This window comes from Corvus cornix, chromosome 2, assembly GCF_000738735.6.
Source record: "Corvus cornix cornix isolate S_Up_H32 chromosome 2, ASM73873v5, whole genome shotgun sequence".
In the NCBI taxonomy this organism is placed as follows: domain Eukaryota; kingdom Metazoa; phylum Chordata; class Aves; order Passeriformes; family Corvidae; genus Corvus; species Corvus cornix.
Window position 1 is genome coordinate 15,855,684 of NC_046333.1, and position 20,200 is coordinate 15,875,883.

At 36.4% G+C, this 20,200-nt stretch overlaps 1 protein-coding gene across 7 annotated transcripts in view; it reads left to right on the forward strand.

The window, feature by feature from the left end:
• MPP7 (membrane palmitoylated protein 7) overlaps positions 1-20,200 on the forward strand; it is a 158,145-nt gene that overhangs the window by 129,809 nt on the left and 8,136 nt on the right. For 4 of the 7 annotated variants that reach the window (XM_039572031.1, XM_039572026.1, XM_039572039.1 and 1 more), the window contains 5 exons: positions 3,884-3,904; positions 4,005-4,016; positions 5,123-5,164; positions 12,109-12,279; positions 18,991-19,071. In XM_039572031.1, coding sequence (XP_039427965.1) covers positions 3,884-3,904; positions 4,005-4,016; positions 5,123-5,164; positions 12,109-12,279; positions 18,991-19,071 — 327 coding nt within the window. The remainder of the gene's footprint in view (positions 1-3,883; positions 3,905-4,004; positions 4,017-5,122; positions 5,165-12,108; positions 12,280-18,990; positions 19,072-20,200) is intronic. The other 3 variants (XM_039572052.1, XM_039572061.1, XM_039572066.1) reach the window with 3 other exon arrangements.

Below are 20,200 nucleotides of genomic sequence, written 5' to 3' on the forward strand. Positions count from 1 at the left end.
GTAGCATATATGACAGAGTTGTTCAGAGATGTCTTTTTCATGAAAATACATTTGTTCTGTGTATTTAATGCTAAATGTAAATACTTACTGTGATAAAGCCATCACCATATAGTTTTTCTAAGGCTTAAAACCCATTTTACTTTCAATTTTGATTTACCATATATGACTGGCATTGTATGAGCAAGAGGAAAGACCTAACTGCAGCCAAATGGTGTTCATTCAAACAAGATGTAACCCAGTTTACCCATAGTTGAGTGTCTTTTGAATTGAAGATTGTGTTCTGCCAACAAAAAAATTTTAACAGGCTAAAAGAATATATGTTTTGTACAACTTGTGTTTGAAGACCAAACATTTAGGATAAATGTATATTAGGATTCTTTTGCTTGTTATAATTGCTGCACAATCTTAACTCTGCCTTTCTTCTCAGTATTTTTCTGTGTTCATATTTGAAACTTGATTGCCCACCTGCAGATAGTTACGAGTATATAAAAAAAATAAACCAGACCTATAAATTAGCACATTAGCATTTTTGTTCAGAAGTCTCCTGTCCTTACAAATCTTAACTTCCTACTACCACAGAGAAATTAAGGAAACCGGAAGCTGGATGTCATTTGAGTCCAGGTCACATGAGACAGAACTGGAAATGGATCTGTCCTTCACTGCAAGACCATCCTTCTTCATTTTCCAAATTATCTTCGTAGAGATACTGTTACCTGATGGTTTTATGAGAGAATTAAATTAGATCATCTTAAATTTCCTATTGCATGAACTTATATGTATCATTCAATCTACAAAACTCCATAGGATAAAAACCTGCAAAACAGTAAAAATGTTGATTGCTATGTGGGACTGTTCATCACTAAAAAATCAAGACTGCTTAATAAGGTAGAGCATTGTCCCAAAGTAAAGTATAGTTTAAGGAATAATGCAACTTTTTTGTGATAAGAAACTAGAACAGAGCTGCTGGGTCTAATTTTAGATTGAGAAACATCTAAGTAAAATTGCTTGGTGGAAATATTTTTGAAAGAAAATCAACAAAAGCTAAAATTCTTAATCTGGTGCTGGACTGTTCCAAAGAGTTGAGAATGCTCCTGGAAGTGGCCCTGGTTTTGAGCTTCCTAAGTAGTATAATTTAGGTGAGGCCCCCAAAACCAAATCTTGATTACATTTCAGTTAAAATACATACAAAAACACAGTGTATGCGATACTGGTTTTCATTGTTATAGTTTAGCATTATTGGCTTCGCTGAAATCTTTCTAAAATGAATAAAACCACCTACTTCTTAAGCTTCCATTGCACTTGTGTTTCCTATTTCTTTTTTCCCATTTGTCTTGTTACAGCTTTGTTGTTGTTTCATAAACCTGTTTCATGACTATTTTCTTTGGAACTTCCTCTCCCTTCTTACCACAATATATTTCATTGATTGTATTTCTTGTTTTCTCTGTGTTTTATTTGCTCGATGTTGCCTTATGGTTTGGGTTTGGTTTTTTTTTCATTTTGTCGTTGCTTTTGTTTTCCTACTTCCCATCAGATTTCCTCCTCTTCAGTCCTTGACCTCTTTTAGTCTTTAATTTTTCCCTTCTAGATGAAGATCTCTATTTCCTTTCTCAGCCCACTTCAACTTAGTGAAACTGTATTGAAAAACTGTATAGTTTTTCATGTCTCAGAACTTTGGAACTTTGGACACTTACTTGCTGCATGCATACAACTGCTCCAGATGCACAGAGCTGTATTTAGTAGTGAATCACAATACAAAGTTTCCTGGCAAGTCACCTCTGACTTTACTAGGGACAGGCAATAGCCCTGGTAAAATTCCTTGTAAAGTTCAAACTGGGAGCTACATGTTGATGACTGTTTATAGCTGCATTAAGCTATGAAAACCCAGTGATTTCCAAGATATTTTCATTACAGACTGTTATTTTCAACCTTAAAAGTAGCCCAAGAAAGTTAAGAGCAGTATTAAGAAGGAAGATTTTTAACAAAACACAAAAAGTTCAAAACTCCTTTACTTTATCTCAGCATTAAACCTCAGCTTGTAGACATTTTGGCTTGTGCTCTCTGGGATCAGCTGACTCACTTGGGAATCCTAATGTCTTTCATTTATGGATAAGCATGTTCCCTTTCCTGGCAGGGGTAGCCCAGAAGCCTGGATTCCTTTTAGCTGTTCTCAGCCCTGATGCTGTAACTTCACCATCTACCACACCTGCAGGACTCCTGTGAGTTCTGCAGTGGTCAGGCTTGAGCGAGTGTACACCTGTTCAGACCTCTGCCCATGTGTACACACAGACCTTCTTTGCTCCTGCTCTGGTTTTTCATGTTCATAAATGAGGACTTACCTGTTACCATTGTTAAAATACCAGACAGTATTTTAAAATGCACACTCACTAGTTAAGTCAAATAATTTTCTTGAATTCAGGAGACTTTTAAAATCTATTTATATGAACTGGTGTTGAGCATTAGTGACTTGTTTTCAGGAGATACATTGTAGTCTACTGAAAGTCATGGAAATGGAAATATAGAAAAACTTGGACATTAGAGAGAAGGAGAAAAGAATTAGTACCTGGAAGCCAGCCTGCCATTCCAGATCCAGCTTTAGGGCATTTGTCAAGAACTGGGAGCTTTTAAGGTCAAGAGAGGAAAATGGATCCAGTGCTTTCACTTTTAACTCACAAAACTGTCTACACTCTTTTAAGACACCAGATGTGGTCAACCAAGCAGTGTTCACCTTAGGGGACTTCCCAGCCAACTTAAACCATATGGTCACCTTGACCATAGAAATAAACTTTAAATAAGATTCAAAAAAGTCTTCCAAATTTGTATTTTAAAATGTAAGTCCTCAAGAAAAATGGTACCAAGAAATGATTGTACAAAACATTATTTTTCCTGCGGCAAAAGAGACTCTTAATTTCATGATGTGGAATGAGAAAAGCTCTTCCATGTGGTCATATATGCAGGGGAATTTTGACCTAGTTTTTATTTTGTACGTTAGTTATGCATAAAAGGTTGTAAAATAGCTCTTGAATAATTTTTCACACTCTGAGAAAAGACATGCTTCATGGAAAGTCTTTGAAATAATTATATTTTAAGCCTATTTATTCACATTTTAAAGGAAATTTGAATGAAAGGTAGATTGTTAAATCTCTCTATAAATCTTAACCTTAGTATGTATTATCTTTGTGCACAGAACTCCATTATATTTATCTTTCTTTTCTGTATAACCCAAAAGATGATTAGAAAAATGTATGTTTTCTACTATCAAGGCAGCAGAAATTTATTGATTTACTATAGGTAAGGAGAAAGTCTTAAGTAGATCTATTATATTAGGATAATGTCAGAGAAAAGATTACAAGAGTATATAAATTCTTCCAGCATGTTTTCAGCTGCAATTGTAGACTTAAAAAAAACAAGACAAAACAAAAAAACAAACCAACAAACAAAACCAACCAAACAGAAAAGCCATAAGCAAAAAAGCCTCTTCAAAATCCAGCTCCACGGGCAGTACCAGCTGTTACTATAAGTGCAAAAAAATACTGAGATTGTGTTCATGGTAGTGTTTCTTAGAAATTCTAGATTAAGATTGATTGATTTGAACTAACAAACTTTACATTTAATACCAAAGAGATCGTCCATGACAACTGGGTAAGGTCATTGCTACCAAATGAATAGTGGAAGAATCTCATATGGGAAGTTTAAAGTGCACGTAGTATTTCAATGCCTTTTTACGTCCTTTTCTGAGTGCAGTTAAACTCAGTACTGGTATGTTGGTATATGCCTCAATTTAATAGGTGCTGTCAAGAGAATTTGAGAGTAGCTTACATACCTGAATTTTTTCCTATTTATGAAGTATTAAACAATAATACTTTGTCTTTTTGGCTGTTCTAAGATGAGGAAGCGGTTGAGTGTGGTAGGTGCATTTTTCTTTTTCGATTTAACTTTTCTTTCTTAGGTTATGTTTTCACTCAATTTAATTATTTCCTTTCCTATTTTTCCTTTGTGCTTCTCAGAGGAAATTGAAGGTACATGTATAAAAGTTTCCCTGAATAGCCCAATAATTTTATTTAGAGAACATGTGTTTAGAATTAAATTGAATATAGTCCAATCTTTCTAAGAGATGTTATACCTATGATGCTTTTATATTGCCACCAAATACATTGAATCATGTTTTAAAGTAGATAAAAATACCAGAATATTCCTAGTTGCTTCATTTAATGATCAGTAATTTGAACTATTGTTTTAAACTGCTTTCTCTCTCTTGAACTTCTGCAAGATACGTATAGAAAAGTAGTATGATAGAATAATACTAGCAGCACTTGGGTGGGCTGGGATGGAAAGAGATGGTTCTGAGTTAATTTCATGGCCATCAGAGGTCTTGCGTTTCTAATTAATACTGACAGACTATTTCTCTGAGATGGTAGAAAGTTCATCTATGTGGTATCATCGTTACTGTTTTCCCTCTGAGTGTAGCCAGTTACTGTTATGTTTGCAGCATATGTTGAAGTAATAGCAGCTGATCTCTTGTGGTTTTTTGTTTGGTTGGTTGGGGGTTTTTTGGTTTTTTTTTTACTTAAGAGGCTTTTGTTTATAAAAGCATTAGAAATTGTAGCTCATATTTTTGATCAAAGGGCTTCTGGCATGTAAAAATATACATTATAGCTATTTTATATTAAATGAGAGGATGTGTTTTTGATCAAAAACCTTTCTGTCTAATCCAGTGAGCCAAAACTTAAAGCTAAAGTCTGATAATGTATAGTTTACAAAAAAGCTTGATTTACATCAGATCGTTTTGCTTTCTTTTAAGTGGCATATTTTCTATTAACTGATAAAATGTGAATAATACAGTGTTAGAATTCTTTTTAGAATGGTTGTTGTCATCACAACTTTTGCTTGAAAAGGTAAAAAGATCAGTGTGCATGCTGCAAAATCCAAGAATATCTCCAGCTAAAATATAAAACAATAAATATTGTTTTATGTTTTTAAGAAAATGGCTTATTGAAGGCTTTTTAATGCTATGCTTTGTACAGTTGTCATTTTTAAAATAATTTCTTCTGTATTTTTTGCTGGGCTTCTAACTATTCTGCTTTATTTCTTGGCTTTATTCTGTATGCTTTTACCCTTCGTCCAGAAGATGCTGAATGTTCTGGTCACAACAGTGGATCCTATCTAGGTGAGCAATTGGTTACAAAAGACAATTTTTTTCCTTTCTTTCAGCTTCTTTTCCCTGGAGCTACTGTGTCCACTTTGCTTTTGGGGGTAATCTGCATACAAATGTCCTTAATCTGCATGACAAATGCATGAATATTAAGGTTTTAAACATGGCTCATTGGATTTGACATAAAGGGTTTATGTAGTGTATGCCTTTACCTGGTTAAACATGGGCTACTAAAATACTGGTTTGATTTTAAAGTCAAAATTTTTAAAGTACATGAAGTAAGCAAAGTGTTTAATGAAACAAAAAGGTTACTGTATCATGAAAAATTTGAGTAATTATTTTAAAGCACTTTCAAGGTTTTATTCAAGTTTTGTGTACACATTTTTTCTTTGTACATGTCTATCTAACCACTTTGGGAGGATTCAGTGAGAATACAGAGTAAATTTGCAGGCGCCAGTTCTTTTTCCACATTACAAATATAATAAGTCATAATAACTCAGTAGCTTAAATCTAGCTTTAAAGCTAGTCTGAGCTCAATGTATCATTGCAGGGAGTGGGAAAGAGGAGGGGAAAGAGTCCTTTGGCTTCAGTTTCAAGATTCCAAATTTCAAACAAACGTAACATTTAAAAAAGGTGAATGTTCCATGATACGTTTCAACTTTTTAATTTGTGCCATTTTGAAAGCTATGTAAAAATATTTTAGTTGAAACTGTCCAGAATTCCTGCCAGCTGGAGGCTGGCTGGAGCAGATTTTGTGGCAACCAGCCCTTTTCCCAAGACTTTCATCCTCCTACTACAAGAGGAGTGGGAAGAAACTTGTCGAAGTACTTGAGTACATCCAAGCCATTGGGTTCACCAGTGCTGTAAACTGGAGTTGGTTTTCACATTGTGCTTTAATGGTTTTAAATGTGGTATATAAACTACATCAGGTATACACAAAGTATATAATTGAAAGAACTTTGACCTTTTTACAAAACCTTAGTGTGGTATAATTCCATCATGTGTTTGTGGAACTCGTGGTCATCTGATCATGTTGCAAATACACATCTTACCTTTGTTAAGTAATCAACTAAGTTAATGTTGAATTGTAATTGTATTGAAATATTGAGTATGTTTGGAAAATGATAATTTGGAGGTGATTCCAGATGAAATTAATTTTCCTTATCAAATAATTTCTTTGAAACAGGAGCAACACTCTCCCATGAATTGTTAGGGTGAGACTATCATGGTTTTGCAATCAGACCTTAAGTGGGCTGCTGCTTTATTTGAGAATGAAGGTAGCTAAACAGAATCCACCTTTTCTTGGTGCTGTAGCCTTTTTCATGGAAACGTTTTGGTCCATAGGTAGCAAAAAGACATGGCGATCTTGGGAAGGAGGTGTCTTGAGGAAGAAGCTACTGTTGTCCCAGAAGCAAAGGACAAAAAATCAAGATGGAGTATAGTTCACTTAGGCAAAACTTTACAAAAATTATTCAGAATTACTAAGTACAGTTCAGGCAATGGTTTCTTTCTTGGGAGCTTCCATATAGTGGCATGCTGCCATCAGTCCAGAGGTGGTACCTTCAGCCTTCTCATGCTGGGTATGTGCTTTTGGAATGAGATGTCAGAGAGGAGAGTCAGAAGGCAGAAAAACTAGGGCCAGTTTTGGAGTAAGGACACAAGTATATTCACTGATTGTGAGTAAGTAGCTTTTTGATTTAGAAATTAGAGGTTCCTTGGAGCTCTTCACTAAGGATCATTCGTTAAAAAAGCAGGTAGGTTTTTGAAAGTTGATGTTACCATTCTTTTGCATGCAGTAACAGGACACAGTGATTTATAAATCAAACTGTCTCATGCACTTCAGTGTCTCCTTGTTTCACAAACCATATATATGGCTCTGGCACTTCAATCCATGAACCAGATTATTCTGTGAACATCTGACCCTCTCTGAAAGGATATGTACTTCAGACCACTTACAAGGTGGTCATGAAGAGCACAGGAAGAGAGTGTTCAGAAGGCAGAATGACTGAACCATTTGGGGTCAAATCTTTTATATCCAAGGTTATACTGCTATTAATTTGAACCCTCTCCTCTACAGTGACTCAGATAAATGTAATGATTTTTCACCAAATTCTAATATTTAAGTCACAGTATAGTATTGTATGTTTCTGCTGTAATTTCCTGAGGAATTGTTGAGGAAAAAGTTAGGAGTTTGCCTTTGCCAAGCTTAAATTCTAGTTACATTGCTCGAACCTTTATGAACATACAGTAAATATAGATGAATGTCATCTGTTTACTATTCTCAATTTCGTCTTTAAAATCCAGACATAATCTAAATTTTTATTAACCCTGTCTAAATGTGCAAGCTGGGAATCAGTCCAGAAGCAAACAGAGTAAGAAGTCTGCTCTGTGTTTGTGCAGTTCTGTGTAACAATAGAAATCCTCAGTATATGAGCCAGTGTAAAAAAATACCAATATTGTGTGGGAAAAAGAATATCCAGAAATATCTAGTAAAAATGTTATGTTCATACAAACCTAGATAATGACCGTGGTACCAAACTTACTTTTGTCAGTAATATGAATACAAAGGGTGCTCTTAAATGCATTTACAATTAAATATAAGTTGTTCACTCTATGATGACATTAAATTCCGTGAAGAACATATGTAATATAAACACGTACTTAAGTACTTGTTTTAATGAATGAAAATTAACAAAAGCCTGTGGAAGTGCTTTTTGACATTCTGGAGCCTTACTTGTGAATTCATGAAGCATGCATGAATTTATGTTTTATTATTTCCTGTTAGTGTAGTTTCTCTGAACTTGAGAAATTTACTTTCTGGTGTTATTAGTATATTTGGACTGAAATTTACACAACATAGTTGCAATCTACTTATTCAGAATTATGTCATTAAATGTAAATAAGCACATCTATTTACATCATCATCCTTTTAAAATATTGCAAGGGGGGCAGGTTCACACACTGCCTGTTTTCAGTTTGGATTTCTGTGTGAGGCCCCAGTGGATTTCTCTGTGTAAGTGTAAGGATGTTGTTCTGAGATGACGAAATGTGTACTGCTAAGGGTTAAAAGAATAATCAAACTTTTCTGCTAAGGTGTTTTTTTCATTCTTAGAGATCTAAGTGGTTTCTCTTGGATTGTTGGGCCTTAATTAAGTTTATTAGTATTTTATTTTTATTTCATATTGAGAAATATTATAAGTTTTGAAGACATCAGTAGTTTGAGAACATTTGTTCTTAATATTTTCTTCCCTGAGCCTGCTCTTATTTCACCAGATCTGTTACATTCCAGCAGTAGTTTATGGGTTTGCATGTTCAGTAAGCTTCTAGTTGTGTAGCTGTAACCAGTGAGCTGGTGCAAGCTTCTGAGTGTTCAGGAAATTATGTCGCTTTAGTGACAGAATTTTCCCCTTTTATTTTATAGTCTGCATACTTGGCAACTAAGGTTAATCTCTGCTGATATCCATATTCCACAGACAGTGTAGCCTGAAGCTCCTTTCATATTCATCAAGTTTTATATTATCAAATATTATCAAATATTCTAGGCAAGCAATACTTCTTCCTTTTCTTCTTTATAGAGATATACTTTTAAATTACCTAATGATACCTAAATAATTTTATAGAAACTTTTTCTGTTGCATATTAGTATTTGGTTTGGTTCTCTGTAGTAATTGTCACTACATTTTTAATGATGCTCTATTGTTAATTTAAATATATGGAGTTTGGTTTTCATGTTTTCAAAACTATAAAATATGCAAACATTAGTAGAATATTTTTTGCCTTTTCATAAATGTTTTTATTCCTTACAAGTACAATAATATTGTTTCAGTTCAGCCTAATACTTTTGTGCAGTCATAGTTCCCAACATAAAATGCAATTACAAATGCCGACATTCAATAGAAAATATTTATTAGCATTTCTATAAAATAGCTTCTAGGTCACAGTAAAGTTAAGCCATGTATGAGAGGACACGTAATGGCAGATGATGAGCGATGAAGAATGAAGATGCTTTCAGGAATGCAGCAGCAGTACCATAAAAGTGTTCAACATATTTGAAACAGTGTCATCCTTACTCTTGGAACTGTATGTTTTAAAACTGCTGTTTTAAAGCAAGGTTTCTTGAGTTACTGTATGGGGCTATTCAGATGGACTTCGAGGAATAGTTTAAAACACTTTCATATTTACAATAGTCATAAAGTGGCGAAGCAAACAGCATATCACAAACTTAATAGTCAGTAGTTGTACAGAGCATCTTCACCAGCACACTGCAGAGAAGTCAGCCTTACTTTGTCTTCTGTATTTGTCTCACGTTTGTTCCTTTTAATTAGTATATTTTATTTTCTGTAACATCTAAGTCCTGGTTGAACTTCTTGTTGAGCTTTCTTAATATATAGGACAATATTACTATTTTCATTTTACCAATGAGTTTCAGTGGCAGAAATATTTATTCAAAGAAATGCATGTTAGCAGTGGAATCATATCACCTGAGTCTTTGTTATGTTTTCTGTGGAGCCTGTAAAAGTGACAAGGGAAAAATCAGACTGCAGACAGCACTGAAAGATTTTCTCCTTTTTGAAGGAATAAAAGAAATAAAAATTATTAAATAGTCCACCACCTGGTAGTTTGGTACCAAAATCTGAATAAATTGGTTGGAGAAAAGAGGAACAACTTAAAAATGTTCATACTAAAACCTAAAAGCGGGGATTGAATTTATATGAAGACTTTGCAGAAAAAATATTTTTCCTAAAGATTGCACAGTTCACCATTTAAGTGGAGGTTGAGAAGCTGTTCTAATGGCATTTTGAGACAGCTGATCAGGGGCACAGAGCTCTTGTAAGTTCAACACCAAACTGGAATGGAGACCATTGATTTAGCTTCATTTGGTCGTTATCCTTATTTTTTGCCTTTTCCAGGTATGTGGATTCTTGTTCTTGTAGCAAAGCTCTTACTTTTGTAAACCATTTCATAGTCAATGGTGAAGAATTATTCTTTTTTTTTTTCTCTATTTTTTCTTTTTCCATAAAATGATTATACAGAAAAAAAAATGCAACAAACAGAATAATTTTCAGCTTTTTGGGAAACTTCTTCTGTTGGTTTTTGTCTTTTGTGGAGCATTTTAGATGAGGCCTCAGGAAACTTGTAACTCACTTCCTGTGTCTGTAGTCTGTATTGCTAAAGCTACTTTTCTTTATGTAGCTGTCTCAAATCATAACTACAGGCATAGTTATGATCAAGAGAACATCCTTGTGTCATGATGGACTTCACCATAGGGAAGGCAAGATCTCCCAGGCCCTCTTGTGGGTGTGTAAGCTCTCCAGCAGGGCATTTCTCTTTCTGACTGCAGTCACTTCAGTGTTAGTGTTCTCTAAATAATAAAATAATGTAACCCAGTTTATTTCATTATGTTTTCATAGCTCATATTTTGATGTTTTTTCTATGCCAGCCCACATCCTACTTAGTCTAGACTATACTTCTTGAAAATATCATCTCCCCTTTCTGTGGATGCTAGATCTCCTTTGTCATAGATTTTCATTTTACTTATTGGTATTTTGAATATAAATGGGTTGACGTCATGGTATTCTCAAAGACATTTTTCTTCACTTTTTATGTGTATGCATGTGTTGTAGATTCCCATAGGTATAGGGGCTCACATCAATTAAATAACTTGGTTAACATCCTCTGTGGTCCAGGTTCCATGACAATTCATGTTAGTGAAACTGTGTGTGTGCAAAATGTTAAACCTGTAACTAAGCCTTGTAGCATTTCTCTTGAGATCTGGTTCTAAATATTTGCAGAACTGAATCTTGAACTTGCACGAAATTACCTTTGAAGAAGAAATTGTAATATGAATACTTCTCAAACACCTAAACTTGAGTGCTATTACAAGAATATGAAAACATTTTGCTGAAAATTTGGGGTCACCAAATGTTTAAGTGTTTAATGTCCTATTAAGTGTTCTGGGGGAAAAACCCAACAACTTGTCCAGTATTTAAAGTATAGTTTGTGTTTTACTCTGCTACCACCAGGTAGTGAAATCAGCTTTGCAGTCTTTGCAGTCTTTCCTGTACTTCCATATAGAACAAAAGTGGTGTTGTAGAGATACCAGTAAAATATAATATAATGCAATATAAAGGATTTATTTTAAAAAGTAAGGTAAGCATTAACAGAGGAGTAAATTAGTTTTTAACATGTAGTGTAGAGCAGGTTTTTTGTGCTGTTCTGCTTGAAAATGCCTATGATTTTCTCCTTTGAGAGTGCTTAAAAGCTATGTGAAATTTCAATTCTTCTTTAGAAGGCACTATAGATGTCACACTGTTGATGCAATTGTAAATATAGATTTAGTAGCAATATTAACTTTTAATTTCATAATATGGGTACTGTATTGTCTAAGCTGTTTCTAGTATTTTGTAATTTAACTATGAGTGTTTGGATTGACTATTAAACATATTCAGGAAAGGTTTCATGCACTTTTTAAATATACTACCAGCATGGAGCTAAGCAAAACAGAATTGTTCAAGGAACTAAATCTCATCAACCCTTTCAACCACCAGTTGTGTTTCTATCATATATTGTATTGGTGTGCTGTGGTGATTTAATAGACATGCGTTAGATGTGGTATGAGAGTCCAGCTTGCATGAATTGCCTTGTGTATATTTATTAATTTATAAGATACTCAAATTGTCTAAATAATCTAAATATATTAACAATTTATTGCAATTGTATTTTGCAGTTTGTTGTTGCAAAGGTTATGTTTTTTATTGGTAATATTAATTTTGCAGTTTAAATAGGTACCTGATATAGTTCAAAAACATGGGAAATATCATTCTAATGACCTGGTTTATTAAACATATAATATACTTTTTATTCCATGCTCCAATCCTTGAATGTTTGGAAGAGACTATTTTCAAATGCTTTAAGAAGACTTACTTTCTTACTTTGAAAAAACCCTGTTCTTACTGCAGCTGGTTTTAGAAGAAGCTTTCGTCTTAGCAGAAAAGATAAAAAAACAAACAAGTCCATGTATGAGTGCAAGAAGAGTGATCAGTATGATACAGCAGATATCCCAACCTATGAAGAAGTTGCAAAATATAGACGACAACCTAATGACAAATACAGGCTTGTTGTTTTGGTTGGTAAGTTGTTTTCTTTATTTTTGACCTGGTAAAACAGAGACCTGCTGATTAGCACAATGCTTACCAAAAAGTCATTTAGATTGGAAGGGTTCTCAGGAGTTGACCTGGTCCATATCCTGAGCAAGATTAACACTAGATTCAAAGCAGGTTGCTGTTAGCAGCAACTTTGGGAATCTGTCGTCCCATCATGTCTTCTATTGTCTTCCCACCTCACACCTCAGTAAAGAGATGGCCTCCATCTTTTCAGTGAGTATCAGAAGGGTGCTGGTGGGTCCCCCTGAAGACACCTCTTCCCCAAGCTAGGCAAGCCCAATTCGCTCAGTCTCTCTCAAAGGTCATGTGCTTCAGCTCTTGACCATCTTGGAGGCCCTTTGATGTCTTTGATCCAGTTTATCAACAGTGTTGTAGTGCAGGGCTTGTGGACAGAGTATTCCTCACAGGTCTAACAAGTGCTGAGTGAAGGGGAAGAATCATTCCCCCCTATCTGTGGGCCAGGCTCTTGCTGATACCGCCCAGTCTCCTGTTACCCTTCATTGCTGCCAGAGAAGGCTGGGGACTCATGCTTAGCTCTGCCCACCTGGACCCCAAGGTCCTTGCCATCCAGCCAGCAGTCCCCAGCCTGTAATGCAGAACTTTGTCTTCATCAAATTTCATAAAGTTCTGCCACCCTATGCCTGTAGCGCTCTGGATGGAAGCCCTGCCCTTGAGCAAGTCACTTGCCTCACCCATCTTGGCATCAGCAAGCTTTGTAAGGGCCCACTCTGTGTCATTGGTATGGATGTGAAAGAGAGTATGTCCCAGGGAACTCCTCTTATAATGAGTCCTAGAGCACAGACCAATAAGCCCTTCCCTTTAAACATGCTCCAGTTTTCACCTGTCTAGTAGTCCACCTTTCTAGAGAGGATGTCCCAACTTGCATATAAGGATGCTTTATGAGATTGTGTTTAAAGCTTTCCTAAACCAAGGGGAGATGACATTAAAATACAGCTACCATGGTTACAAGTCTGAACGTGGCAGTCAAGCTGTACTAAAACTCAAAAGAATTGTGTTGGTATTCCACTCTTAGAGATCAATCAATATATCTTAAGAGATCAGTCAATCAATATATTTATGTAGGAAAAAAAAGGACAGGATAAATACCTGAGGTTAATGAAGACAGACAATAAAAGTGGAAAGAAACAAAAACACCTACTGCATTAGAAAAAGTAAATGGACAAGTAGTAAGAAAGGTGGATGCAAGGTCTACCTCTGTAGGCCAAGGATGAATGTAAGCATAGCTGCAGAAGACTCAACATTATCATCCTTAGTCAGCTTTCTGTTCTTCTATAATCTGTCACTGCCATGGCTTCCTCACAGCATTTATTATATAACCAAAATGTATTGCTTCAGTCTCCCCAAAAGAGAGAAAGTGCATTATCTTAAGCTTTTTAAAGGCAATGATTGGCATACCAATGAGTAATGAGTTACCATTGCTACCAGTGTGTAATGTCTCACTGATTATTGTTTCTTTGGCAGTAGCACATAGGCTGATGCTTCATTAGTAAAATTTCCTGCATTCTGAAAGCAGCAGAGCAGAGGAATATAACCCTCTATCAGGGACTTTTAGGAACTGTTGAGTAGCTGTGTTTTTATATTGCTCATATCCAAGGGAACATTAAATTGAGTTTTTAATAAACAGTTTTGTCACTCTCCAGCACTAAAAATCAGCCACCTACTAGTGTGATTGTGGGCTATATACAACAAGTAATAACATGGTTGAGTTGATTTTACAGTTACATCAACATAGTGTAGTGCAAACGTGTGATAAATAGACTTTTTATAACAATTTGTGTATGTCTGATCTAAGGAATGCCTAGAGATTCCATTTGAATTTTGTTGTAATAAATCAAATGAAGAAAGAGTGCTTTTTCAGTAACAAAAGCAATTCAGAAATTTATTGCAGACTTCAGTAATTCTAATGTTTTTTCTCTGGATATTAAGAGCAGCTTAAGTCTGGCCAATACCATAAAAATGTCTTGGGCAAAATGTGGAAAAACTAGCAGAGCTAAGCAATACAGGTATAGTAGAAGCGAACACATTTTTAAAAGCTTTTTGTGTGCCAGTAGCAGCATTCCATATAATACATTTAATATAATTTGGATAGTAGTACCAGGAAAGAAAGGGACATACAATTAATTTATAGCTGTAATTGGTGGAGGCACTAGATGTCTATTGTGTTATAGGTCTAAATATATAATTTACTGTTTAAAAGGGAGCATTTAGGTTTGGTTTTGCCCTTTTTTTAGGGGGAGGGAGTTTGACAACTTCAAAACAAATTTAACTTAATTTTGAATTGGTCTAGTCTACTTTAAAGAACATGAATTGCACACACAGTCATTTTAGTACCCTGTAGTGTGATACACACTACTCTCTGGTTCAGCTCAATGTACCAGTTTGTCAGGATTTTACCTTGTCTGCAAATGTAAGTTCATGAATAAAGCCCTGCAAATCCTTGGGGCTTAAATAACATCATCTGAAGCAGTAATGATACAAACATTTCTGTGTGCTTTTAATTGTTAGGATTGTGATGAGTCTGCTAAAAACAAAATTATCCAATATTATGTCACCAGTCAGCTTCTAGTAACCTACTGTTCCCAAACTGCCAAGAAATCCTTAAAGTCTTCCATCACAAATATTGCCTGCATCCTAAGTGTTATACCTCACAGCCTTATCAGACAAAGGCAGAGTATTTTAATGCATGTATTATTTAGACACCAGAATTTTCATTTATATCAATGAGGGAAAAGTCCTGCTCACAAAGTCTTCTGCTGTGGTTAATTTTAAGAGCCAGAGTAGCATAAATTTTATTTCCTTAGAGTTAGAATGAATGTGCTGCATGCTATAACTTTATCTGGCATAGTTTCAGCTAACTCAGAGCTTTCTGAAGGGGCAGTGCTAGGATAAAGTGAAGTTGTCAGTAACAAACCATGAGCATTTGTCCCACAGAATACACACTGTTTTGTGCATGCAGTGTGATCACCAAAGCTGTGCAGAACCTTTCAGGTGCTGTGGTCACCCATGGTGATGCCTCTGTCCAAAGTGGGCAGTGGTGGAAGCAAGGACCAGAGGTGTGTAACCATAAAGGAGAAGTTGGTGGTGGTGTCTGACATGATCAGAAAAGCATCTGTCTCTGAATGAGGCTGTCAGTACTTCTCACAAAGATGTGCTTCTGGTCACTACTGTGAAGGAAAGGAATCTGGGACTGGAAAAGCTCTCTATTTGTTGTATTGCTTAGATATCCTTTAAAATCCATCACCTCTGGTTTTATCATGAAGGAGTATATGATGAGGCCGGGTCTATTTCAGAGCAAAGGAGGATGAAATGAACGGGCCTTTTAACTCTCCACATCTCCTGACTTAGCTTTAACATGTTCAGTAGTGGCTTGCAGAGTCTTAGGTGATCTGCTGCAGTAGTGCAGGAAAACGGCCTGCCATGGCCATGCTACTTCCGGTAAACTAACTGGACAATGACGAAGGAGACCTATAATTGCTATCTGCCTTAAACCTTCCTGACTGAAGGCATGGGAAGGTCAGCAAGGTTCAGGAATAAATACGTAGGATGTAACATAGTGCCTAGCCTTGCCCATGAGAACACCAGGATGAACTCATTGATCCTACTTCAGTGAACAGCAGATCTCAAAGTACACTCCCACTGCTTGTTAAAATGTACTGAAACACAAAATAATGAGGTTCTCCTTTCCTGCCACACTGAGCTACAGTCAGACATGCTTGTGCAGTTACTGCGTTATAGTGTACTAGGAATTGAGCCACAGCGCCTCTCACAAGGCATGTCTCTTACTGGGTCCTTATGATCCCAGAGGGGATATTGTCACAAACTCACAAAATCTTTTCTGAAAGACCACTTTCATTTTCTTTTAAAAAGACTATTAGGAGCTCATTATGTGTCTATGGGTGAAGAATGGCTGGTTGGCTTAACCCTCCCAAGACCTAAACTTAGAGTTTTTTCAGTTTTCTTCAGACATGTATGAGTGGTACAAAATTTAGTGCAAGTTTTAATGATGGGTAGCTTAATTCTGCAGATGTCCCTCAATAAAGTGAGGTAGGCACTGCAGTCCACTTGTGTAGGATTTGACTATTAACATGACTTAACATGCAAGAGCAAGCAGCACAAATGTTCCTTTGAAAAAAGTAAACAAAGTATCTCTAAATCTGTCACTGTAACTATAAATATTGCTGCCTAGGGTGATTTATAGTAAATGAAAACTATGCTACAGTCATGGACCCTGCATGCCTTACATTTGACTATAAGAATCTGGATTGTCCTTTTAAGTCCTGACACTTTATTCTCTTTTTGAGTTCAAATTGTGTTCAGATTCATAACTATTAGAAACTGGCATCATTCTCTGCTGCATCAAAATGAAAATAATATTTAGAAGGGCACTGTATATAACACCTGGGAGAGGTAGTGTAAAAATCCACATAATGGATGGCTTTGCTGAGCTGGAATCAGCCTTCAGTGTCCACATGCTACAGTTATGAGAATTCTGTGAGGACAGCACTGAAAAAGAAGAGTCTATACCTTTCAGTAGTTCAATTTAAAGATGATTTTTAAATGGTAATCTGGAAAGGGAGACAGTAGTAGTGAAGTTGTGGTCTGGAAGCAGAGTTGAGCTAAGTTTCCAAAGCATGTGTCGCAGGAAGTGAAGCCTGGATTCTTTATATATATAAATAGAGCTAAAAGCGTACTGTTGATTTGACAGCATGTAGACTGAGGAAATAATATTTGTGTAGATTTGATGAGAAAGATTTTTTGCTTAAAAGTAATAGAGTGATTTTTAAAAATTGAATTCCATTTGGTTTGGTTTACTTTGCTAGGATATATTAAGAGTTTTAATTACTTTTCATCTAAAAGTCCATATTTGCCTTAAATAGCTAAACTATTGTAAAAAGGAAAAAAAAGATAACAAAAGTAATGCCATTATCTACACAACACATTGTAGTCCTCTGCAGACATGCACCAGTAGAGGCTGCTGTACACCATATTAAATAAACATTTATACATACTGATAGATTAATTTACAGGAAGGTCAGAGATGGCACTTGAAATGTAGTTGTGTGTTTAACTAATGTGAACACATAGAAATTTTAAATGTAGAAACTCTAAGATTTTACAGCAGGACCATAGTCTGGGCGCAGCAGCAAAGTAGCAAGCACTTGCTTTTCATCATTATGTGTTTCAGCTCCAGACAGGGTGTTTGGTCATTTTTACAAACAGGCACCTCAAGGTACTGAAGCATCAGTCTGGTTTTGGACTCTGACTAGTATTAGCGATTACAACACTATTTCATTGAAATGTTTATTAGGTTTTGTATTTACAATGTTTAAAATGTCTTTGTTAAGAAGCACTCTATACATAAACCTGTCACTTTTACTAGATATGCAACAACTTTCCTTAAAACCACAGGTATTATCCTTGCATTACTTGGGATATGGTTCCAATGACTCATTCTCCTTTGCCTTCTGCTCTTGACCTGGCTCTGTAGAAATGAAGGCTCTCCACTGTCAGAAACATAAGAACATGCAGAGCTGAGCTCCCTTCACACACAGCACCATGTCCCTGTCACCAAAGTGGGCACGCAGGCTGGAGCCCTTCACGAAGGGCTCCTGGGGACAGGCAGCGAGTGCCTGTGGAGCCTTTGAGACCTCACAGGACAGAGTGCCCTCACTGAGACCTAAGGCACCGCTGGCAAACAGCTGAGAAACCCAAAAGCCAAGAGGAATGTCTTGCTCAGTAGCTTCTAGTACAGCACTACTCAAGTGGAGGTGGAGGAGACGGGTCAAAAAAATTCCATGCAGTCTTTGTTTATTCCTGCCATCCTCTTTCCAAGAGTGGTCTCTCTTTGGCAGTCGCATGACGAAGGAAACATTTGCTTTGGACCAGTTCAGACAGCAAGCAGGAGACAAGCACAGTTTAAAAGAAAATCAACAACAAAGAAAGAAACCCAAACATCCCAGATGGGTTGTGACCTGGCAAGTGCTGCTCTTCCTTCCTCTCTCCATGCAATGCCACCCTCACACAGTCGAAAGGTGGATGGTGACAGCTACAGCCAGCCAGGACCTGGGCAGTGTTCCTGCCTGCAGCAGGGGCTGGCAGGAGCAGTGCTTCCAGGGCATGAGAAGGTGGAAGCAATTGTCCCCAGGGGTATCTGGTGCAGGCAAGGGATGCAGCAGCAGGAGGGAGTGAGGCCATGTCAACACAGAGTGCAGAGGCTTTGGGGGCACTTTGCACATTGCCAGCTGGGGTCCTGTAGTCTGAAAGTTGGGGATATTCTGGCCAAATAAACAGCCAAATCAGTTTTTATTCTGGAAAGCTGCAGGTTAGGATGCAGGGGTTTGTAGTAGGGCTGAGATGGAGGTGGGTGCACACTGAGGGTAGTTGCTGTAGAAAAGAAAGTCAGCTTTGCTGGCACCTTTTGTCACTGATTTTTCCTCAGTAATAAAGTCAGAGCAGAGTAACTGCCAACTACATCCCCTGAAATTTGTCAGCTCTGTATATTCTAGGAGAGGCTGGAACCATGGGCATTTCCAAATCCCTGATTAAGAGGCAGTAATGTCACAGCTACATGCTATGTAGTCTTATCTTGGAGTATACTTGCACCTGAATACAAGAGACAACTGGCTGTTGGGAAACAGGACAATTTTTTTCTTTCAGGTCCTGTAGGGGTTGGACTGAATGAACTTAAACGGAAATTGCTCATCAGCGATACCCAGCACTACGGGGTAACAGTGCCACGTAAGTAAAAATGCACTTCTATTCTCTAATGATATATTTGCATTATTATAATTTATTATTGTATTACCTTTAAGGTACTTTCAAATTTGGGTCTCTAAATGCATGCTTGGCATCCAAATTACTTTTCTAATTTTTAAAAGTGCTGCTGCAGTTCTGTATTAAATGCTCCCTAAAAAAACTGATAGGGCTTTTTGGCTCAGAGGCATTGCAGTACAATTTCAGTACAAGTTTAGCATGATTGATGTCAGTGAGGTTTAGTAAATGAAACTCTGCTGAAGAACACCCTGGATTTGGCTGTAAAGCAGTGAAATGTACTCTGTTGCATTCAGCAAACTGGCCTTTATCTGTTAGGCTGAAAAATGAAGACTGATGATAAACAGTTTAATCCAGTGAATAAATTAATTAAATCTCTTTAATTAGCTTTAGAAGAGTTGATTTGGGGATGTTTTTTCCTCTTTCCCCTATCTGACCAAGTAGTGTGATTTTTATAAAATTGAATAGCATTGTGCTCTATTAACTTCTACAATACTTTATCGGGTTTTCTTTAATATGGAGAACTCAACTGTTTTAGACTTCCATTTCTTGATTTGCTTTCTACTTGTACCTTCTATAGGGATCCTTCAAAAATATTGTTCCAACTTTCTGAATTTGGGAAATCCTGTCACAGGTTTTTTGCAAGTGCAGATACTCTGTAAAGCATATATATATGAATGAATTTGCTAAAGTAGAAAAATTAATGCATTTGGTTTGGCAAGTCATTTCTTTTGCATGTATTTGCTTCAGCTGGGTATTGAAAGCAAGAACAACAAAAAAGCCAGATGTTCCCAAAATATTTAACTCATTGAAGTATATGCAGTCATTTGCCCAAAAATATTTCTCTAAAAATTGCCAGTATTCATCAAGCTGCCTTCTCTTTTTTCTCTTCCAAATTTGTGGTTATAATTTAAAACAAACATGTAAAGAAATCCCTCTCCCTGAAATTCAGTAAGTCAGGACTTGGAGAGAGAACTGGGGTTCCTGTCTTGAAAATGTTCCTCATTGTGTCAGCCTAAGAAGAAGAGCATTATATCAAATGGCATTTAAGACTGTATTGCTGCAAGCAGGTTTTGTGTGTCCGTCCATATGTGAT